The sequence below is a fragment of the Lytechinus pictus genome, chromosome 3 (assembly GCF_037042905.1).
Source record: "Lytechinus pictus isolate F3 Inbred chromosome 3, Lp3.0, whole genome shotgun sequence".
In the NCBI taxonomy this organism is placed as follows: domain Eukaryota; kingdom Metazoa; phylum Echinodermata; class Echinoidea; order Temnopleuroida; family Toxopneustidae; genus Lytechinus; species Lytechinus pictus.
Genome location: NC_087247.1, coordinates 51021904 through 51047557, shown reverse-complemented (window position 1 = coordinate 51047557; position 25654 = coordinate 51021904). Strand labels below are relative to the sequence as shown.

Genomic DNA, 25654 nt, shown 5'->3' with positions numbered 1-25654 from the left:
ATTTATTTCTTCATAACTATATCATGATGATAAACGCGTTGCACATAGGCCTAACTGCTTGCATTTTGAACGAATATTTTTTTTCAATTATCCATAGTAATTATAACCGTAATCTTGCATTTATTACTTTATTATTTATTATTACATTTATTATGTAGATAATTATCATAGAGTATACTCAAGTGCGTATTACAATACTGTTATCATTACGAAATTTACGCAACACTGCTTTAGCTGTGCTGCCTACGGGCGCTCAAGCATTCGAGGATTTCTTCCTGCCAGGTACCAAATCACCTCACCTAGGTTGAGTGCAGCACAATGTGTGTATATTTCTTGCTGAAGGAAATCACGCAATATCTGGGAATCGTCTCTCAGGTTAAAAGACGAGAGTCAGGACCACTAGACCACGACGCCCCCACATTACAGGCATATAACTTCAGTTACACAACGTATCTTGTAGTAGCAATAATGTATGGATATGGCATTTTTTTCATGAAAATCCATAAAAAGGTAACTTGTTATTGCAATAAAGTTTAATTATAGATTCTCAATCTTCTCCCCAAAATAATAGAGGATGTTCGTGTGAACCCGTCTAGTCTAGTCAAGCATGAAGACAGCTATTGAAATGGTCTTTCAGAGGCACTGATTCTGAGGGCATATACAATACCTATTATTGAATGTGAATGCATTGGTAGTATACAGTTAACTATGCATTGCAGACTAAACTGTACAATGTTGTTCTGGTAAACCACTGTGGACTATACTTCTTGCATTAATGCCTTAAAATGATAGCTATCCTGTATCGGATTTACACTTGCACTAAGGGAACCGAGTCAACCTTAATATGCAGCTCTTGATGTAAGTTTGTCGCATTATATATATGTAATGTTGTTATATACTAGTATTATAGTCATTAAGAAGTCAGAAAATCACTGACACTGGCAGAAGTGTTTGTGTAAGAAAATTCATAGTTCATAAGTTTTGCAATTTTGTATCTGTATTCATGATGATGCTGATTTTTCAATACCACGTAAACTACTTCACTCTGTCATTCTAGTAGAAGGGGAGTAGAATGATAATTGTCGGTGTCTTAACAGATAGCAAAATCCTCTTTATAAACAATTAAAGCCGTGACAAATCATCCAAAGGATCATCATGGTTATGACCAGAAGTCTAATCTAAAAATTTAGCTTATTTCTTTAATGGTACTAAATTCCTGGCGACTTTCCACTGTTAGTATTTAATAACTGTCATGCTTACCGTAAAATATTTGGAGGTTTACATTATTTTCACCGTCTAATTGGGTCTTTTGTTATTTTCTTTCCTCTGTATAAGTGGGCTAGGAAAGTTACGTGTCTTCCCGTAGAAATACGGTATTTTCTACAGTGTTGGTAACCCCCCCCCCCCCAAAAAAAAAAAGAATCCAATCCAAATTTTAAAAGACTTGGATCTGAATATAAGCAAATTAATTCTCATTTGGACCTCATAATTATGTCCTATGAAATGTACAACGATAATTTCTTTGCCCAAATATCAGCTTTATTTATTATGGCAAATTTAATAAATCGTCAGCTAATCACAGCATACCGAATTAGAAATTCCTCAATCTAGGGACAGGGCATAATCTATGATCTATGAAACTTTTTCTTTAGTCTTGTCTGAAAACAATTTGAAGATGATGCACATTAGATAATTTGTTCCAAATTATTGACCCATAATCGAATATTATGTTACTTGCCAAATGCATCAACGGAAAGGAGCGTTTAATTGTATTTATATAAAGTCCCCTTTGTATAAAAAAATGGACAGGCATTAGGTATATATATTGCTGCTATAACTTAAAGTGAGCAGCTTTAGCCCAGAGTATTATAGTATGCTTAATTTTGATCTATTTATATAGGGTTTGCTACAACCATGGATCTATTTTGGTTTGTGACCAGTTTGTTTACGTTAGACTGAAACGTACTTTTCCAGACTATATATAAGGCAAAACAAGTACATGTATGGAGTACAACATTCGTAACATATGATTTGGTCGAATATGAATATAATACTAATATCCTATGATATTTCTTCCCTGTATCCTGTATATGAAATTTCAAATTTAATTTATAATCAATAGTTACACCAAGATTTTTTTTTTCAACCTTATCACATTCAATATGATACCAAAATCGAAACTCTAGTATTACTTTGAAAAGATTGAGGGCCTGGGAACCCCAATATCTTTGATTTAAAAAAAAAATATTGATGGGGTTCGTTTAGCATGTTTTCATGACAAATAAACCACTTTATCTCGAGTATCACATACATCATGCCCATATTGAGCATTATGACATAATAAGTGATTGTTCATTATGCGTCCATATTGGATTTTGACAGTCATTTGGAATTATGAATTTTATTTATTCTGAATTGATTACTCATGTATCAAATAGCATCTGCAGGTACCGAAATCGCCATTCATATTCTCTAGGAAAAAATGAATTGTTATTTCTATTCAACATCAGAACCTACAATGTATGTATAGGTTCTCCTTCGTAGCAGAAGCCTATAGGCTCCGTTTCGCCGGCGGTGGCCACGGTGGTCGCGGCGGGCGCGGCGCGGAGGCGTCAACATAACTAAGTTTAGAGTTCAAAGTTTTTAAGTTAAATGCGCTATACAAGGCCTCTTTGCTATATTTTTGCAATTCCCCATTTCATTTTCATATTTACTCTTGCTTTTCAATAGTTTCTCATATCTTTATTGACTTATATTTTTTTTTACCGAGAATGAAATAAATGCAAATTGAAATTGAAATACTAAGGTGAAAAGTCATTTGGAGTCATTGAACTTTGACTATACAGTGCGTCCCACAAAAAACGAAACCGAGATTTATCGATGATTTATCATAACTTAATCACAAATACAATAGACATATGACCTACCATTTTAAAGCTTAGAATCTCTTCTTTCATCTGGTATTACTTAGATAATTCCTCATTCATGCATGAGTGAGCAAAAACAATTTGAAGAAAGGATACCAAAAACTCATTTGGCGGGCCGTATCTGGGTTTTAAAAAGAAAACCACATGACTAAAAAGTTCAATATCTGCTCTTTAATTTGATACCTCAATTACAGAAAATGGTCAAGAAATAACAAAGTTCTGGTTATTTGAAATAAGGCTTGAATTTCAATAATTTCATAAAATGAAGAGGTTTTACAGGCTAGCGTTCAAACTCTCTCGACATTCCGTTTTGTTGACGATCAGCCATGCATTAAGTCTTTTGTTACCGTGCGATAGCTTCTGTGGGAAGCCAGTGAAAACACGTTTATTTAATGAAATTATGGAAATACAAGCATTGTTTCGAGGGATCATAACTTTTTTACTTCTTGACCATTTTCTGTGATTAAGGTATCAAATAAAAGAGCAGATATTGAACTTTTCAGTCATGTGATTTTCTCTTTGAAATTCAGATACCCCCCGCCAAATGAGTTTTTGGTATCCTTTCTTCAAATTGTTTTTGCTCACTCATGCGTGAATGAGGAATTATCTAAGTAATATCAGATGAAAGAGGAGATTCTAAGCTTTACATTGGTAGGTCATTTGTCTATTTTATTTATGATTAAGTTATGATAAATCATCGCTAAATCTCGGTTTCGTTTTTTCTGGGACGCACTGTATATCTTAAGGTATCATCACCAAAAAATCAACCAAAGGCTAAGATTTTGAATTTTCGAGATTTGAAATTATGAATTTCTGTTTCATAAAACCTAAATGGTTATGAAGTTTTTACAAAGAATAGTTAGATTTCGGCTCGCTCGCTTTGCTTACTGACAAATTTTCTAATTCAGTGTTCCGTATCCTAGACTTAGCCCCCTATAATTCTTACCTGATAGCACCACTGAATTAGTTCATCCGTCATGCCTTGACAGATCAGATACGGAGATAATATTCTTTCATTATAAAATGTAAGTCTACACCTATTTGCAATGGATTTAAAAATGCACGACTCGCTCTCTCTATTTAATATTTGGATTGAAATGTCTTTGGAAATATACATTTCCTTTCTGACACATCTGAATATTGTTGATATCATTCAATGCAGTACCACGAGGGTAGGTCTTTGATATAATCTGCAAATGCATAATGACAATCCTGATAATTTATTTCAATGCTCTTGACGACTGTGACTATGTTTCTTTTAAGACTTCATATGATATAACTGAGAAGAAAGAATGACAGTGAGGTTAAAAGATAGATAAATGAAAGAATAATAAAAGGAAAGTAAGTGGGAGAGGCGAAAATGAAGCTGAGGGTGGGGAAGGGTGAGAATAGAAATGGCGGGAGAGAGAGAGGGGGAGGGTGGAAGATAAGAAGAATATGGGCGACGATTAATAAATATTGAAAAGCTTGTTTTAAAAAGCAATATTATGATAATTTAATCCATCGTCTTTGTCAATCCAATATTAATAACGGGTGTCTTTCCGCTGCAGTTCACATCGATTTTGATACCATCACACTATAATACAAGGTTGTGAATATATCCCAGATCCATGTTTGATCTTTTCCTTCTTCTTTCTTCCATTTCATTTAATAGCCCAAGTGTGACGATAAAATTGTTTTAAAAATTGCATACACGACCCTGCCATCGATTATCATAATGAATAGATACTGGAGGTATCATGTCAGTATCATGCCAAGTATTTGTTTGAAGTGGAAGAAGTCTTGTGGAAAAACCAGGCTTAATCAGTGCTGCTTGAAGGAAACCAAGGTCCAGAAATGTCAGGCTCGGTCCCCGTTTACACCAAGCAAAGCCATCGAGCGTAGGTTGATTTCTTGCGATTGGGTAGCATTGATCATTGTCCATAATCACCATCATGACTTGTCACATGAATAAACGCAAAAGTTTTGTGTAAATAGAGATCGGGCGTTCAGGTTGTCACAAAACATATCCAAGTTTTTCCCCTTTTTTTTATTGTAGAATTGTCGCTCTCAGACAAGAATCTTCTTCCGACCTCAGATGTGCATGAAGATAAACATATTTTTTTCAAGTGAAATATACATTGAATTGATTCCATATATGGGTGCATTCACGGTGTCAGTCAGTGTGCGCTAGTGTGAATTTGTTTGCATGCCCAGGAAACTGGTCCATTTTCATTGGCGAAACTTATTGTGTTAAATAAACAAGTATAAATATAATTATCATTGTTTCAATGAGATAAATTTGAAAAGCTAAAAAAGGTGTCGCTCCCAAGTCATCCATTTTTATTGAGTCGTGTATTTACTTGTCCTTCTCAAAAGACTCTACACTCTATAAAATGAAGTGCTAATTTAACACTTACAGAGCTTGGAAAGTGACTGCTTTTCGGAGAACCTTCTAGTTCAAATTTGAATTACTAAAACAACACTCCGAAGTATAGCTATTTTAAGGTGGAACATCTCGTCCATCGGATAGGACGTTGAAAAGAAGGCTCTGTGTAGAGGAGAGTCACCACCTTTGCACATTAAGGATTCACTGCACTATCCAATTATTTTTGTGCCCCCGCAGTTGCCATAGCAACGATTTTTTGCAAAGCTCGTTAAGTAAGTCTTACATTTTGTTTAGATACCTGTAAAGCTAAAAAAAAATACAAAAATGGGGTTACCGTTTTCGATTTCTTTTTCAATGTGTTTATATTCTGTGATGATTTGCGGTATGTAGGATACCTTACAAATGTGATTTTATAGATTAAATACAAAAACTAGATATAAATCGATTTTATTGGACGTCATCACGAATGATTCACAGACTTATTCCCCTGTTGAGCAGAGTATAAAATTTGTTTATGAAGGGAAATGGACAATTTACACAGAAGGGGGATGAGAGAGAGAGCAAAAAAAAAATAGAGATAGAGAAACAAAGGGAGAGAGATAGAAATAGAGATAGGGAGAGGGGCAATAGAATATACTTCAGGTAATATGATATTCACACAGCATAATTTAGATAGAATCAGCTATAAATGACAACAAACAAATTCTGATTGCAGTATATCTTACTTTTTAATTAATCCTAGAAACGTGTGTTGGCAATTTGTGGAAGTTTGAATTAATAGCTCAATGAATTATTACGTTTTAACATATGAATGGTGTACAGCTTTGGAAATAATTATTAAACCACTTTCCTTCAAGCTTCCATACAACACATGCATGGTCTAATGTGGTCACTTTTTAGTTATAAACACGTTGGTAATATTGTTCTTCATGATGCTATGATGATAAAGTTTGTTGAATAGTATTATTAGACCACTTTCATTCAAGCACATTCAAGTCACATTTTAGTTTTATAAAGCAATTTTAATTATATAATTGTAAACATAATAATCATTCATAAAATTATTATGTGCTACGCTCTTACACTGCGATTCTTTTTGGCCAAAATGAGAGGGTGAATGCTATCATCATTATTACATGCATGTCAAGATGGAGGCGTTGTTGTCTGGGTCTTGCTTATATGTTTCTAAGATGGAGATCATATCATTTTGCGACGCTTTACTGGCCTTGCGTATGAGTAGTTATAATTTGTCTCTGGAATTGACTTCACACATGCCCCACCTGCAGTGAATGTGATAATGACATAGTACTAAATTAAGTGCGACCATTATGTTGGTCTCTTCAAGAAATGTGGTTGTACATAATATGAGTAGAGATGTTCTAAATCTTGCCTTTAAATCAGGAGGCCGTTGGTTCGATTTCCAGTAATTTAATCTGTGTAGCCCGCGACTATAAAGTAGAATTCGTATAATAGGCCTCATAGCGTGAGTAGCGTTCCATATACGGTAAAACCATTGGGTTAGAATATACATTTGGAAAATGTGAACATTATTCTTTTTTTATGGTGTCAAATGGTTTAAGGAAAGTTGACAGTATTGTCAGATAACTACCCACCCCAACCAAAAAAAAAAAAAAAAAAAATATTATGTTCATGTAGCATACATGTAACATCGATGATTATAAGACCTTTGAAGCAAAAAAAAAAGAAAATGATGAATAATAGGCCAAGTTAAAAATAAAAGTTCATTAGTGTCATACTTTTTTACAAGCTATCACATGTTTATATCATCGAGGAAAGAACGTCCTACTTACATTATTTGTGGCACCGTTCTCTTTCACGTCTTCAACAAAGATTAATCAATAAGAAACTGATTTGAAAGACCTTTTTGCCTTAACGTATCAGGGTGTGATCCTCAGGGTCGTGTCAGTTTCAATACCTTACTTCTTAAATTTCTTCCGTTTTACAAAGTATTGACTCCACACAAACACTCAAACTCTTTTATAGATATGAATATTTTAGACTCATGATTAAATGAGCATTGTTTAATTGAATTGATTTTTGTTTCCGTTACAAGCAAAATAATTTCATGTATGATATGATGATTTATGTTGTTCTTTATGTTTTCATCAGGTCATTGATGAAAAACAGTTTTATGCTGATCGTTTGTACCTGAATAAATATGTTTTAATAATTAACTAACAGTACATATAAAACAATACATGTGAAATTGACAAATGAAAAAGGGAGGATGGCCCTACTCAGCAGCATCAATCATGGTGCTGCTGGTCTACCGAGGGGTTCTCATTTTTTAAATCAAATCTAAGAGAGTCATCGATACTAAACAATATCCATTATTAGATATATATATTTTCGTTTCAACTTTTCTCTTTGATTTATTTTGAATCGTCGAAGTGTCATAGAGATGAGAAATCGGCTCCTTTTTGAGATCTAAAGCCTTTATTTATTTATATATTTATTTATATTTTTAATTCTTTCATTTATTTTTGTTGAGGGCATTTAGGCAATTCATCTCTCATCAAAAGTATTCCATTACATTTGCGTGCACAGACCATTGAAATTAATTAATTTTCTCAGTAATTCTATAAAAAGTCAAGGTACTTTAACATGTTGATATCGTCCGTATATACCGTTGTTGTATTTCATATGAGCTCGGGTCTTCACGACACAACTCCATCATCAATATAATACGATAATTTCTCATCTTCACGTTAACTCCAATTTGTCAAGACGAATACGCACTGTGTTTTCAAAATGCAGACGCTAATTAACTTTCACCACACGAGCGTAATTAACATTTTATTAGATGTAAACTGAACTTGACATCGCCTATGAGTACAAAAACATCGAGGTAGGGTAAACACATTAAACATCTTAACACTTGAACACTGTTGAAAGAACAAAGTTCACCCGGAAATACGTCGTAGACACCATAATTTAGCACTCTTCTAAATCAAAATAAAGTTTATGCTTTATTTTCAGTTTGAAAGGCTACAAGTTTTTGTCGGTGACATGCGCATAGACTATATTTCACTTGTATTTCTTCTTACACTAATAATACTACTAACAAACAGAGAGGGGAAACAGATGCAGGGGCAGATCCAGCTTCCGCCAATAGGGGGTCTGCAAACATATTTTCATCCATATTTTCCCAAGTCGGCATCTTAAAGCTGAAATTTGTTGGTTACTTTAAAGGGGTAGTCGTAACAGTTACTTCGTAGCTTTATTCTTGCAAACAATATATTTTTGTATATGCCCTGATTAAATAATGCGACCGCGAAAACTGAACATTGTGAGCAATGTTTGTGATCATGAACAAGATGCGTATGGCAGTGTATCCTATTGCCGGACACCATTATTTCAGTGCTTTGAAAAAGACAATTAGAGGAAATGGAAATATGGTAAAATTATTTTATATTTACCAACCATTTTCTTTGCATTGCACTTGCCACATACCCCTATACGAAAAACAATTATATTCGTGCGTGACAAATTGCATCATGATTTTTGAAAGCGCGCCGGACGAGTAAAGATGTTCTTGGTTACTGTATGATGTAAGAACGAATTGGAGTGATTTTTTTTCATTTATCATATCATGAGTAAATTCTAAGTTTTTGTTTGCTTTTTTTATATCGAATCTGAGCAGATGCTGGTACCTGGTAATAAATTTGTGTTTGCTTACTATTTTTTTCTTTTTAGCTGCATGTTCCATGGCTCTTTCCAATATTATGCTCGTTCGTATCGTAAACTTAAGCTCATCAAGTTCTATCGATGCGCTGTCGATGTCGAAATCACGGTAAACCTCGCGCACGGTAACTTGAGTACTAGCCGTTGACGATCACCCACGTGTCTCAATACTCATGCGTGTGCGATCTGTTTTTCTTTCTTTCTTTCCTTTCTTTATTTTTTTTTTTAGAGTTAGACCTATAATCTGGTCATTCTAAACACAATTTTTCATTATGAAAATGAAGTGTACCTTCCTAAATCAATAATGCAAGCGCGAAGCGCAAGCTATTTGTTTATATTCCGATATGAAAAAAGATAATTTTAAGGGCTATTTCGAGCATTATGTAGGAAAAAACTATGAAATGGATATGGATCGCACTTAACATATGATGTGGGACAATGCGAGCGCGAAGCGCTAGCGAAAAAATGTATTTAACGACATGAAAAGTTTTTTTTTTCAAGTCTTCCCCTTACCTTTTGTTATTTACTCGTTTTCCTCCCTTTTTCTCTTCTCTTTTCTCCTCTCTTTTCCCTTTCCCCCTGTTTTTCCTTCCCCTTATTTTTGTTGCGCCGCCAATAGGGGGGGGGGCGGCGACCCCTGAGCTCCTTGGATCCGCCTATATAGGTGAGTATTGAGAGAGAGAGAGAGAGAGAGAAGGAGGGGCGGTGGAGGAGGAGAGGGAGAAAGTGATTGAGTGAGATGGGGAGTAAAGGTACAGGATATTCCTTAATCCAGAAATAATGCAAAATTTTGATTTCAGTCATTATACCTCATTACATAATTTTCTGTTTTCAATTCATGTTTGTGTTACAGGAACGTGTACAAAATGGCGTCCATCCGATGGACCATATACGCTGTTCTCGCTTCAGTACTCTTTATCACCAATGTGACGTGCTATCTTCAACTTGATCTTCACAAACTTGACCAGTTCGTCGAAAAAACGAGAGGACTTATTGGACGTATGGCATGTTTGGACGAGAATTCAGAACTTTGTCTGCTATGTCCAAATTGTGTCGATTATGTCATGTATGGTAAGTGTCGGTTTGGAAAACACATAGTATTAGTATTAAATATTTTTAGAAAATAATGACGTGAGAAAAAAAAAGTATACCGCGACAGCCATATTTTATTTTCCATAGTGGTAGTGGTTATAACGACTAACGAGAATTCAAAGTGTTTTTGTATTTACATTTACGGATGATTAGCTTTTAAACAAGTCAAATGATCTAAGTTAACCTGTGTGTGGAAATATAAATATAGAAATAAACATAAACAATTTATGAACTTTTTGTTTATCTCCAAATATCAAACAGTGATGAAATGCAAATAGATAATCATTAGTCCTATTTATATACGCTGTACCAAACTACATGTACAGGTGGATACTTCGAATTATCATGTCTTGTGCTACACATTTATCACACCAATATCGTTGGTCTGTCTTGCTTCTTATACAATGCCAGAGAAAAGTTGAAATATTAATCTTTGGCAGCCGTCATGGAAACAAGAAAGGTTATTGATTTAAACAAACAGACTCCTGTTACCTTTCTCGTTCACATTTCAATGAATTGGTGTAAATTAATGGCTGAACAACTATGGAATGGTAAAAAAATGGTCCGATTCCCTATTTTTGAAAATTGAATTGGAGAATGACGTTGATGTTCTAAATTTCAAACGGAATTCATGAAAGAAAGGAGGTATTGAGTCTACCAACAACTATTTATTTTGTGCACTTGAATAAAATTAATTACCGAACATTTAAAAAGATAGAAAAACAACTATTGTATCCATTTCAATGTTTCAGGTACTGTGGATGATCCAGCCGTTATCAATGAATGGTTGGATGTCCTAAATTTCACCATGGCGGAGACATCACACTTTGCTGCTCTCGCTTCATGGAATTATGTCACGAATATTACCAAATACAACACTGAAGTGAGTTTTACCAGGAAATTGTAGAATAGAGATGAACCTTAGCAGCATCCAAAATAAGTCATCGATATTACCACACATCGCTAAATAAAGTAAAACAAAAAAACATTAACGTTAAAAAAGGTGCTATTTACGAATCATTTATTCTCTTCATGTGTATTAAAATGCATTAATTCGACTAAATTATTGGATATAATAGACATGAATACCTGAAAACTATATGCACAGTGTCCTTTTTTGTTAGATTCGATGAATTGAGATTGATCAATCTTTTTAGGTGAATTTTTTAGTGGTAAATTCTTCGTTAAATTTGCACGCACTGCTTACCTAAAATGAAATTAGAATTTGGCCCCGCAATAGAAAGAGAATACATATTTTATTATCTACCATCATTGTTAGAAGGATAACGTGTTATTTAAAAGTTAATATTTTACCGACATAATAATAATATTAATAATAACATTTCTACAGCGCCTTTTCTTGGAAAGGTACAAAGCGCATTATATACATATAAATAATCTACAATATAAACAAAACATACACATAAATGTGAATGAAAAATTAAAGAACATTGAAAGACTAATAAAAGTGGGTCTTTAGGTATTTCTTCCCGAAACATTATGCTGTCAGCTCCCCTCAAAAGCCTTTCCGCAGAACCTTAAATCTTAATTCCATTTTTCATCGTCAAGTCGACCCTTATCGCATAATAGCTTCCATGAAGCTGCTGTAACTTCTCTGGCATAAATGTCATTGAATACTACAATACGTACAGTCAAAATAATGTGCATATATCTATATTCCGGAAACCTTTCAAGCTGCTTTCAGATTGTTATTAACTATAATATTGAAATATGTGTGCATTCAATGTGATATTACATGTATAATATATTAAATCATATCTTAAATCGACGGTTAGGGCTATGATTAAAGAAGGCATTGCGACAGTATCGTCATTTAAGATGAAATATGAGGTATTATCTATTATTAAGATTTATGACATCATGATGTTCTAATAAGTATGACCAAATAGGTTGTGGATAAACTATGCTCTAGGCATCTGTCCACCCTCGTGTTTTTTGTGAGGTGGAAAGAGCAACTGGATCTTTGACGTTCTCCTCAACGAACAAAAAGAAGATGACTAACTTGAATGATAATCCAGAAACCAATCCACTTCCCTGCATGAGATTAATCTGCTGGGAGACGACGTTTTCTTTGAATACCCCCAAAACATCGAAAAAAGAATGTTCAAAATCCCCCGCCATACAATGCAATTCTGATTAGAGATGGCGAAAAGAAGCGTAAACACTTCCTACGTTCTGTCCCTCCTTCAGTCTATGATATTTTACGATATGAATATATTGAAGGTTTTATTCGTTGCTTACCTCACATAAAATGAGGTGGGTGTAATCCACGCAATGAATAAATGCAATTTATCACAAATCAAATCAAATTTGCGTCTGCAGCGATCGTTATGTATGTATACACAATTCGTATCAACTATCATCGTGTATAGGCCTATAGATACCTTTCTAAAATATATGATTTCTCCCCGTTTCTCCTTCTTTTGTCACTCATAACGCTGACCTTGTTTCGCCCGTATATCTGAATTTGACATGTTTATTCCGATTTTTTATCTCTCCAGGAATACGATTGTTGAGGTATAAACAAAGGACAAATATATCGAAAGAGAAAATATAGGATATCTCATTTCATTTCGTTTTTATTGCGAGAAATACAAAGATCACTTAAAGAAATGCATTATAAACGTAGTCACTAAACTATGGATGATTCGTTATACCCCTTTTCATCATAATCCTACAACGTAGTTGTATAAAATATTCGCTTGATTAATTTGATTTAAGGAAAGGGTGGTATAATCTTGGTATTCTTCCGTTAAAACACAAATTACTTTCTATATATATAGAATTTTAATTTCCACGGTGGGGCCTATAATCCTAATAATACTTTAAAATCAAGTTTCAAACGGGTGTACATGTCATTTTGTTCATGTTGTTTTTGGAGAATCCTCTATCCATCATTCATTATGATATGGGTTTCATATCCTTGAATGCAACATCATCAGCATTTTGTTATTTTCCAGATAATCTAAATTTCACGATGCAATTACATGGATGATGTTATTTGCAAGATAGTGTCTAAAATGAGTCACCTATAAATATCTGCATGTGTAAAATGGGGATTATTCCTATACAGACAGCGTCTGTTTTTAATTCCATGAATTTATGGTCAAGGTGAGACTCTCAATTTATTTCTTTCATGAATTATTAATGGCATTTCATTGATACCAATGCATTTCCTCATAAATCGAAATAAACTTGTTTTGTGGAAAACCACGCAGTTCATGTAGGCGCTTACTGTTATTTTTTATATCCCAATTTTACATTCTAAACTCAAGTCAAATAACAAATAAATAAAATATGCAATTATCTTACTTTCCTTAAAACGCGTACTCCTTGTGCCGTCTTGTTGAGGCTGGTGAATGAGGGAGGACTGTATAGGAATCAAATAATACATCATTACACCATGTATTACCAATTATCTCTTTTGTTTGTTTAAAATTGAGGCGAGACCCTTTTAGGATACAAGACTTGCAACCCGATTGAACGTGATATCTGTGGTCTGGATATAAAAGGAGACGAAAAAGTCGTAGGAGAAAAAGTTCGCTCCTGGGTCAATTATGAAACATGAATTTTGACAACCTTTTGTCCCAGCATGACCCAGAATCGTCTCTCCCTTATCGCTCTGCTCCCCTCCTATTCATGCGCAGTGAGGCTGATCACAAGGCCCTGGGAAGCGGGGGTGCTGAGGATGCTGAAGCACCTCCAATATTTTCATGGGGATGTTGTGTGTGTTATTTTCCAAAGGCAGCACCCCCTGGAATTCTGGTAGGTGTGGCAAAATTGATCAATACATGTATAACCAAAAAGCACATACATTTTGTAGCGAAACTTAAAGAAAAAACTGCTTGTCAAATTTCTCGGGACCATAATGACCTTCATGTTTTAGAGAAACCCATTTTGTTTTGCTTGTCAAATTTACATCAGCATCCCCTGTAAACAAATCGTGCAGGGCCCTGGCTGATTATCTCCCAATCATATATGAGAAATCTAAGGCTCCCTAATGTCGAGCATCTGAACCAGAGACCATACCCAAAAATGTATTATACAATAATGAAATGAATAATACTGCAGACACAGTCCGAGGCTACAATGCTGATTTCAGTTGGAAAATGTTAGTAGCAAAATATTGTATCTTTTCTTTGTATCAGTTTTTGTCCAATGTTTCAATGCTGTCTGGAAACTATGGTTTGGAGATGAAAGATGAAGCAAGAAGAATCATTCAAGATAAACTTGATGGCAGGAGCAAAAGAATGCTCAAATTCGCTCTGAGGGGCAGCGAGCTTCGAGATGGACGTAAAAGAAGGTATGAGCATTCACTTTTTGTAAGGTGACCGCCGAGCTCAAAGCCAAACTTAAGTTTAAGTTTTTGATACCTTTGTTAGTCATGGTAGTACTAGTACTTGTGCGGTGAATATGTACATTTATATTGATAAAAGAGGGTGAAATTCCTGATATGTAATAACTTGTCAAATTCGTCACGTTATTTGGATTGTTTAAGTTTATTTTGTTTAAACCGGTAACCACCTTCATAATTCTATATTTTCATCTTAGTCCATGTTACCGAGCCGGTGTGTAGTTCTGCAATTATTACCTGTTTATTTTTCACCAATGTTTGGTTTATTATCAGTTGCCAAATATTGAATGTTAAAAAGACATTAACGGTGTCTATAAACACCAATATTTTACACTATTCAGATTACTGCAAATGACTACGAATAAGATGCAGACAATATACAGCGTCGGAAAAGTATGTCCATCCGACCAGCCAGCAGGAAAGACTGAGGGATGCCTCGCATTGGAGCCGGATCTAGAAAACATATTGGCCAAAAATCGGGATTATGACGAACTTCTCCGGGTTTGGGTCGGATGGAGAGATGCAGTAGGTCCTAAGATCGGGAAGCTCTATCCAACCTACGTTGAATTGAAGAACGAAGCGGCAAATTCAGGAGGTATATGAGCCAATGTATGATCAGCGGAATTCTGTTTCCCTCATGGTCGATCATGCTGTACGCAGATTTTTATTATTTTTTTGCAGGGGGCGGGGGGAGGGGAGCAGGGCAGGACGCGCGTTATTTTTTATGCAAAAACTCGAAAGCGAGGGAGTGAAGCGACCGAGCTTGTCATTTAGTCGATTTTGCATTTTGTAAAGAGAAATTGAAGGATTTCGTGCATGCTTTTGGTGAATTTTGTGACAAATATCAGTCAAAAATGTAAGTTTTCAATTTTTTTTTAGGGGAGGGGGGTCAACTGCGCACGACCATGCGGCTGATTAATTATTTTTTAGCCAAAATAAAACAAAAATAAACAGGGAAATGGACAGCTCGCCGCCTTCAAATTTACAGTGAATTACTAATGGATTCAATACAATTTGCCATGAACAGAATGAGGGAAACAGGCCCGTTTTGGAAGAAATTATTTTTAACTGGTTGGCTTATACGTCATAATACGATATGATAATTAAACATAGTTTTGTCCTATTTTTCATTTATTAAAAACACAACAAATATAAATCTGCAGATGAAATTTTGCATAATTACTGTCTAACTAAACTGTTTGCGATTGAAAGTTTTATCTTTTCAGTTTGTATTTGATAACACTCTCATTAAAAAAAAAAATCCATTTATCTTATTTGTTGGTTTCAATGAGTATAACTATTAACTACAACAGACCCTTATTTCTTATGTAGGTTATGATACCTATACCGATGTCCTCCTCGAAAAGTACGAAGACCCCACATTTGAGGAAGAGGTCGATGAACTCTGGCAAGAAGTCAAACCAATGTACCTCCAGCTTCATTCTTACGTAAGGAGAAAGTTGGCGGGAAAGTACGGAGATGATAAGGTAGACGTGCGCGCCCCCATTCCAGCTCATTTACTTGGTACGTATATGGTGCATCCCTATACGATTACGTAAGAGACTTTTTTTCAAAGGAAGAGGGGGAGTGAACTGCTGAGTTTTAAAAGGGCAGCGAAAATACTAATTTAGTATAGTATATTCGAAGAAATTTCGTGCAAATCACCGCTGTTTACACCTTTTTCTTGGGGGGGGGGGCATTTTTTTTTAGTTACACCACTGCTCCATTATCTTCATTTATTTCGTAAAATTTATTAATGCAAGTTTTATATAAAACAAGTCATGATAATGTTTGGGGTTGTTTATTTTAATTGTCAGATTCACATGCAAGGTTTCCTGGGACATGGTTACTTAGTAATATAATTGGAATGTTGTTTTCTCCCATTTTTTGTCTTTTTTGTTATAAGCAACTGTAAATTCCTGATAAAACCGAAATGGAATAAATATTCCTTTTCTGTAGGTAATATGTGGGCACAGCAATGGAATAACATTTACGACATCGTGGAGCCTTTCCCCAACAAGGGAACTATAGATGTCACCGATAAAATGAAAGAAGAAGGATGGACCGTTCTAAAAATGTTTCAAGTTGCAAACAGGTAAATCATCTATCCATCTCTACCCTGTATTTAGCCAAACTTGCTAAAGGAAAATTTTTATTAACGACTCTGTCGTTGATAGGAACTAATAATGTTTGTTTGCATGTATAAAAAATGTAAGAATATCTCCTAAATTGTTCTACCTCATAGTGCTTGTTGGAAAACCCCTCACTCAAGGAATATCTTTAAACAAAATTATTAAAATAGAAGTTAATGATTTTGTTCAGGCAACGGACCATCTCCGTGTCAAGATCAATATCAAATTACACAAGTATTCTCAATGAAATTTCAGGTTTTTCAAGTCTCTTGGTCTTTATGAGATGCCACCAACATTCTGGACGAAGTCTATGTTTGAGAAACCTAAAGATAGGGAGGTTGTGTGTCATGGATCAGCTCATGATTTCGCAGAGTACAGAGATGTCAGGTAAAATTGAATTATATAATCGTTCTTATCGAAAATAGTAAAAATTATATATTGACAATGTGAATTCTAACTATCACAATAATCGTAATAATACTTGTACTTTTCCCTGTTTTGTGTGTGATCATTATCATCATCATCATCATAATCATCATCATCTTCATCATCATCATCATCATCATCATCATCACCATCATCATTAGCATCATCATCATCATCACCACCACCATCATCATCATCATCATCATCACCATCATCATCTTCACCATCATCATCATCACCATCATCATCACCGTCATCATCACCATCATTACCATCATTACCATCATCATCATCATCATCATCATCATCATCATCATCATCATCACCATCATTATTAGCATCATCATCATCATCACCACCACCATCATCATCATCATCATCACCATCACCATCATCATCTTCACCATCATCATCATCACCACCACCATCATCATCATCATCATCACCACCACCATCATCATCATCATCATCATCATCATCATCACCATCATCATCATCGTCATCATCATCATCACCACCATCATCACCATCATCATCTTCACCATCATCATCATCACCATCATCATCATCATCATCATCACCACCACCATCATCATCATCATCATCATCACCATCATCATCATCATCATCATCATCATCATCACCACCACCATCATCATTAGCATCATCATCATCACCACCATCATCATCATCATCATCATCATCACCATCATCATCATCATCATCATCATCATCATCATCATCATCACCACCACCATCATCATCATCATCATCATCATCACCACCACCATCATCATCATCATCATCATCATCATCACCATCATCATCATCATCATCACCACCACCATCATCATCATCATCATCACCATCACCATCATCATCTTCACCATCATCATCATCACCACCACCATCATCATCATCATCATCATTATTAGCATCATCATCATCATCACCACCACCATCATCATCATCATCATCACCATCACCATCATCATCTTCACCATCATCATCATCACCACCACCATCATCATCATCATCATCACCACCACCATCATCATCATCATCATCATCATCATCATCATCACCATCATCATCATCGTCATCATCATCATCACCACCATCATCACCATCATCATCTTCACCATCATCATCATCACCATCATCATCATCATCATCATCACCACCACCATCATCATCATCATCATCATCACCATCATCATCATCATCATCATCATCATCACCACCACCATCATCATTAGCATCATCATCATCACCACCACCATCATCATCATCACCATCATCATCATCACCATCATCATCATCATCATCATCACCACCACCATCATCATCATCATCATCATCACCATCATCATCATCATCATCATCATCATCATCACCACCACCATCATCATTAGCATCATCATCATCACCACCACCATCATCATCATCATCATCATCACCATCATCATCATCATCATCATCATCATCATCATCATCATCATCATCATCACCACCACCATCATCATCATCATCATCATCATCACCATCATCATCATCACCATCATTACCATCATCATCATCATCACCATCATTACCATCATTACCATCATCATCATCATCATCACCACCACCATCACCACCATGCACTACCACCCCGATTATTTTCACCATCATCATTTTCGTCATTTCAATCACCACCATCATCATCATCATCATGAAGCATCATCCTCGTCATCATTATCATAATCACCTTCACCCTAAATCGTCATCATGATCATCATAGTTTTAAAACTCTATCATGTTAATAGGATTAAAATGTGCACCGAAGTAAACATGGAGGATTTAAACACCGTACACCATGAGATGGGTCACTGTGAATACTACCTTCAATACAACAAACAACCTGAGATCCTAAGAGGGGGTGCTAACCCTGGCTTTCATGAGGCGGTAGGAGATACTATAGCCCTCTCTGTCGTTACCCCTGACTATCTTAACCAGATAGGTCTACTAGATTCCAACAAAATCGATAAAAGTAAGTGGAATTAAAAACATGTTATTATACCCGTTATTATTTATTGAGAACAAGGACTCGTTTAACTTGATAATAAATTGCATGGGTGTTTTTGTTTAAATAAATACTTCAAGATTTATCCCCAACACTATAAACAAATTTATGGAAAATATAATTGCGATTTAATAATAGACCCACATATATGAAACGTGATTTTGCTAACCTTGATGGGCCTCCATATGTTGCATATACCATAGCTTATATACTATACGTTATTTATTCTCTCTCTTATTGATATTTTCATTAAAAAAATGCTAATCGGTTCTTTGTGTGAGTCACATGGTCATGGATTGTGCTTTGTATTACGAGTAATGTGGATCATGTAACCCCCCCCCCCCCCCATGTGCTTCAAGTGGGATGGGAATGAACATAAATATATTTGTCAAATATTAGTGGTCTGACACTTTGAGTAACACTTTGATCAGAATAAACGAAAACAATGATTTTTATTGCCATTGTGTATGTTGTAGGCCAAGAAATCAACTATTTGATGGAGGTAGCTCTCAACAAGATAGCCTTCTTGCCGTTTGGATTGCTGATTGATAAATGGAGGTGGCAGGTGTTTCGAGGGGAGATAACACCAGAAGAATATAATGATAAATGGTGGCAACTTAGGTAAGAAAGAGGCACTACTAACCAAACAAGGGGACAAATGACCTGATACTAAACATTTTGATGGTTTTGATATTCATCACTGATAATTAATGATCTACAACATTTACACTTACTACTTAACTTCTACTACTACTGTTACTACTGCTACTACTTCTACTACTACTACTTCTACTACTACTACTACTACTACTACTACTACTACTTCTACTACTACTACGACTATTACGACGACGACTACCACTACGACGACAACGACTACTACTACTACGACGACGACGACGACTACTAATGCTACTACTACTACTACTACTACTACTACTACTACTACTACTACTACTACTACTACTACTACTACTACTACTACTACTACTACCACTACTACCACTACTACTATTACTACTACTACTACTACTTATTATACTACTACCAATACTACTGCTACTACTACTACTATACTACTACTAGTACTACTACTACTACTACTACTACTTCTACTACTACCAATACTACTGCTACTACTACTACTACTACTACTACTACTACCACTACTACTACTACTACTACCAATACTACTACTACTTCTACTACCATTCAAACCATATTTCAAATGTTTGTATTTTTCCTTTACAGGGAGGAATATCAGGGGCTGGTCCCACCTGTAAAGAGGACTACCAGTGATTTTGACCCCGGTGCCAAATACCATATACCTTCGGGAACGCCTTATATCAGGTTGGTATATTTATATCTTGTGTTGCTCTAAATTTAATTATGTATTAAACTTAAAAGAATCAGCCGAAATCGAAGGTTTACCAATCATGTGTTTATGTTTATTGCTCTAATAATTTTGAAGAGAGTAGTGATCAAACATTGTTTTGTTCATTCGGGTGATTTTGAGAAAGTCTTGCGTTATTTTCGTGTTTTATGATTTACCTCTGAATTTGTATTGTTATTGACTCATTATTCCTCACGATGAATAAGCATTCTTTATCAATTATATATTTTTTCAGATATTTTGTGAGTTTCCTCATCCAGTTTCAATTTCACGAGGCTCTTTGTAAAGCAGCAAACAACCAAGGTCCCCTTCATCTATGTAATGTCTATAACTCAAAGGAAGCAGGAACTAAACTAAAGTAAGTTTTTCCTATACTTGTCCTCATTTACTGTCTCCTATCTTCTTTCACTCCAAAAATTCAGGTGCTTAAATTAACGTCCAACACCGAACTGGTGGAATGTCATTATGGTGTAACATTAACAGCAACAGGCACTACTATTAAATATTACATTAACGAGTTAATGCTGAATTGGATTTATTGTTTTTTTGTTACATCAAATTACCGTTATTCATATTCATTCTTATTTTTTAATGTTCATTATTTTTTGTGGGGGGGGGGGGGAGGCGGCAAGTTGATTTTAACTTCAGCAGTTCAACATGAGCAAAAACTTTTCCCTGAACTGCATCATTTGGGAAAATTTAACAGATTTACATTAAAGGATGTTTTTCAGCACCACTAAGTTAATGTCGTGTTACACTAATCTAACACGGGTCTTTTTTTTTAATGTTCGCTTAGCACACATTTTTTCGCATTCACATCTTCCTCCCTACATTTCCAGTCACAGGCATACTGGTAGGAGTAGCACCAAGTTTACATCTCTATTGTTTTAATCATTCATATTGTATTTTTATAAAGCATAATTTTCACCGAATCTCCTGTTATCTGGCTGATAGATGTAATATTCACTAATTTAAAATGTTTATTTTTGGCTCGCTCTCAATTTTTTTCTCCTAAGAACGGCGCATCACAAAAAACTTAGATTTCTTAAATTGTCGATATACTGCCCTACTGTATTCAACCACAGAATGGCGAACACAAAAAACTTAAATTTCTGAAATTGTCGATATACTGCCCTACTGTATTCAACCACAGAATGGCGCATCACAAAAAACTTAGATTTCTGAAATTGTCGATATACTACTTTACTGCACAGAACTGTATTAAAAGTATATTCAATCAGAACGCATGGACAGATATAAACAGTATTCATTCACTTTACTCCTCTTTCATGTTTGTGTTTCTTTGTAGATCAATGTTAGAGATGGGTATGAGCCGCCCATGGCCTGATGCAATGGAAGTTCTTACTGGTGCTCCCAACATGGATACCTCAGCTATCAAGGAATATTTTAGACCATTGATGGAATGGTTGGAAAAAGAAAATGATGGGCAGCTGATCGGATGGGGAAATGAACTTAGGATCTTCCGTCGACAAAGGAAATAATTGAATCATGGATAATACTCTTCAACAAACCCTCTTTTTATTTGGGAGGGAGTAGGGATAGGGATAGCAATACGTTTTGGAACCCAATAATAGACATGTTTTCTTGTCATTCATTGACCATGATTGATGATTGTTTTCGATTCATTCATTACTTATGTTCTTTGATACGTTACTCATGCCAATATTTTCAAACATGATTCACGCTCATTTTAGGGGATAAGGGTCCTGGTTGTAATTAAAAAAAACAAAAACATGTGTACCGAAAGAAAAAGGAATTTGGAAAGTGAAATCATAATTGGGTGATTTGAAAGAAAATCTATCGGGGATTTTAATGACCCAAAAAGCTCTTTCAGAGTACATTAATTTGGACTAATTCAGGCATGGGTAATGATATAGACTCGTTGATATTTCTACCTAATTCTATGGACGAACGGTATATGGACATTTATTTGTCATAAAGGGGTGCATATTCTTGAGATAATTGTGTTTAACATCTTTTATCCTTCCCTTTTTCTCTTTTAGAATAGCGAACAAATAAATAATATACTAGCGAAAAAGTTGATTAGTGAGCAAATTTCACTAAAACTACAGGTGTGTGATTCACACAAAAACTGGACATTTGTAAAGTCTTGCCAGAAAGGTTGAGAGAAAGAGGGTCATTCGCAAAATAGCACATCATCTATTCTTATATAGATGAGATCATTGCTAAATTAAAATATGAAAATAATGATCATGAAAACTACCTGAAAATAAACAACGGGTGTGGTTCTAGAGTGCAATGTTGCCCAAGACACTTTTAGGAAAATATTTTCATGATTTTGTAATCTTATTATGATACTTTCACCTGTTCAATTGATTAGATATGAAATCTAAACAAAATCTTCGTCTATTCCGACTGTGCATGTTCCCCCACCAGCAAACTTTGAGGTCAGGCGATCAAGCAATTAGCACTTTGACAACAATTAAACTAGAGAAAGGTGAGCGTATACAGGTGGATGGGCTCCATTTCAATTAGCAGAAAGACAACGATTAGAGATGTGTTTCAAGGGCATGACGTGTACGCAACCGTTCAGCCAAATACTTGAATGCATAAATAACATTTGATGTTCACGGGATATGAATTGATAATGAACTTGCAATCTTCATGTAATTAAGTAGATTCTTGGTTGTGACCACGCACCTAACAGTTAGCGAGTTCTCTGAGCCTAGCCACAAGTTTGGTCAAATTATGAAGTGAAGATTCCCCGTGTTACCTCATCAGCCTTTCGTAAGGGGAGCGCGCGTACCTTTAAACCTCTTTCATTACCATGACTATATTCGACTCTTTCCATACATTTTACTCGTAGATGTCATGAAAGTACAAGGAATTATATTTAGATTTAAATTTAATTCATATAATATTTATATTACTATTAGAGTAAACATGTAATCATCACTACTAATGCACCAATTGTAATGAACTATTATTTTCTGGAATTACAATGCTAGAAAAGCAGTACCTTATGTGTTCTGTCATCAAGTTTCATTGTTTGTACTTATACCACTTTGTTGATGCATGGTATTTCCAGAGATGAAATACATTCAATTATGACTTGGCTCATTAGCAATTCTATTGTATTTGAAACCCAATGAAACGTGTAGAAAACAGACATCCATGCCTCAAGAGCATTTTAGTTAGAAAGGTAGATGTGCTGTGAAATATTCTATCCGTGTAAAAATGTTCGCTTTGAAATAATATCATTTACTGATAATAAAGCCAGGTTTTAGAATTTTCATAAATATTTACATGTAATAAAACCAAATATATCAAAAAATTATTCACAGAATGAAAGAGTCTAGGTATTTGTATCCAAATCGTGAAATTGAATATGGGTTGGTTACGCCCAAATATCTCAACGATAAAAAGACAAATTTGATTATGGATTTTGGAATCGTTTACAATAACGCATGTGATGAAATAATCTGGTTGATAATTATGAGAAAAAAAACATTGAAATAATTATGGCGAATAAGAATCACTATAGAGATTTTTGTCACTTATGTGAAATTATTTTGTAAGTAATGGTTTTATAGAAATGTTTTAGATTGTTATAACCTAGTTATGTCTTCCTATGTCCAATTTTGGGGATACACAGTTGTCTTGATTTAAGTTTTTCCAACAAATCCCACTATTTGGAAAGCTGTTGCATTGCCTTTTAAAACATAATTCAAAGTCTCACGATTTAACCAACCTATTATCAATCTTTCAGTGTGGTTACTATAGGTACATATACCAACTGTTGGTTAAAAAAAAATCCCCATTCGTTTTATACGAAATTTCATTTTTACGAACAGTTTGAGAGTTTCACATGCTAACCAATATTATTTATTCCCTACATAATTATATCATATATTCATTTAATGCAATGGTTTTATTTTGAGTTGATTTTAGATTAATTTCATCTCCATGTTGGTATATACGAATATCATCAAGATATGAAGAAAAAAAAATCTACTTGATAATTATTTTTCTCGTATATAGAATAAAGTGATAGTTATTTATGATAATAATTATCGGTATATTGTCTTTGCTACATGCATCTTTTATTTGTAAATATCCCCGAGATTTGTTTTCAATATTAATATAAGAGCACATTTAATATTTAGAAGAAAAAAGGTTTATGGAGTGTGCGACTCTGATCTTAAAAGTGGCCTAAAATTATGAATACCTGAATGAACACTAATCCTATAAGAATTGTGCATAATAAGCAAAGGAAAATCTTAAAGTTCATGTGCCTTTTAGAAAATTATGGCAAGCCAACTCTGAACTAACTTGTTACATTCTTAATTAAATATGTAAATTGCACAAGATAAATTAAAGCGCGTGAATAAAAATAATGTTAATAATAAATTACTCTTATATAGCGCATTTCATGAGATCCATATCAAAGCGCTTTACAATGTAGAACATATGAAATATACAGAAAAGGGAGAATTATAAATTTTATAACAAAAAAATAAAAATATCGAGGACACTGTACATGGAGCTATGTTGAGTATGTTTTTTTCATGAGATAAGTCTTTAAATTTGATCTGAACAATGTGATATAGGGGATACAACGAAGGTAAGCTGGAAGAATATTCCAAAGACGTGGGGCAGAACTTGAAAAGGACCTTTCACCAAAAAATTAGTTATTGCTTTTTGACAGTTAAGAAATTTTGGTTTGCAGGACGAAAGAACCTACAGAGAGTGTATGCCAGGATTAATTCAGAGATACATTTTGGAGCATATCCATGAAGAAATTTGAATGTTAGGAGAATAATGTTGAATTGTATACGAAATTTGATGGGGAACCAGTGCAATTGTTTAAGAATTGGTGTTATGTGGTTGGTTTATTTCCAATTCGTCTAATGCCAATTCGTCCAATTGCCAACTCGTTTACTACCATTTGGTCTATCATCAGTTTGTCTACTCACCACATGGTCTACTTTCATTTAGTATAATGCCATTCCGTCTAATAACCAGTTGGTCCAATAGCCATTTAGTCCATATACCATTTGGTCTAATTAAACTAAAGTGTTAATTGTGCACAATGAATGAAAAGAAAATGGGTATTAGACCAAATGGTTATTAGACGAAATGGTAATAAACGAAATGGTGATTAGACGAAGTGATGATTGGACCATATG

The 25654-nt window shown here is 34.8% G+C and overlaps 2 protein-coding genes across 2 annotated transcripts; both read left to right on the top strand.

The window, feature by feature from the left end:
* Nucleotides 1-641: 641 nt before the first annotated feature.
* Nucleotides 642-25004, top strand: LOC129257065 (angiotensin-converting enzyme-like). Its single transcript, XM_054895296.2, has 13 exons — nt 642-858; nt 9854-10071; nt 10845-10975; nt 14262-14416; nt 14809-15062; nt 15800-15991; nt 16427-16562; nt 16855-16986; nt 18834-19057; nt 19567-19711; nt 20342-20440; nt 20719-20841; nt 21793-25004. Exons 1-13 carry the CDS (start codon nt 845-847, stop codon nt 21983-21985), a joined length of 2016 nt encoding a protein of 671 aa, XP_054751271.2. The 5' UTR covers nt 642-844; the 3' UTR covers nt 21986-25004.
* Nucleotides 17132-18799, top strand: LOC135153713 (uncharacterized protein DDB_G0271670-like; the record flags this gene model as incomplete). Its single annotated transcript, XM_064097816.1, has 1 exon — nt 17132-18799. A coding segment is annotated over one exon (1668 nt), but the record flags the coding sequence as incomplete, so codon positions are not given.
* Nucleotides 25005-25654: the final 650 nt, after the last annotated feature.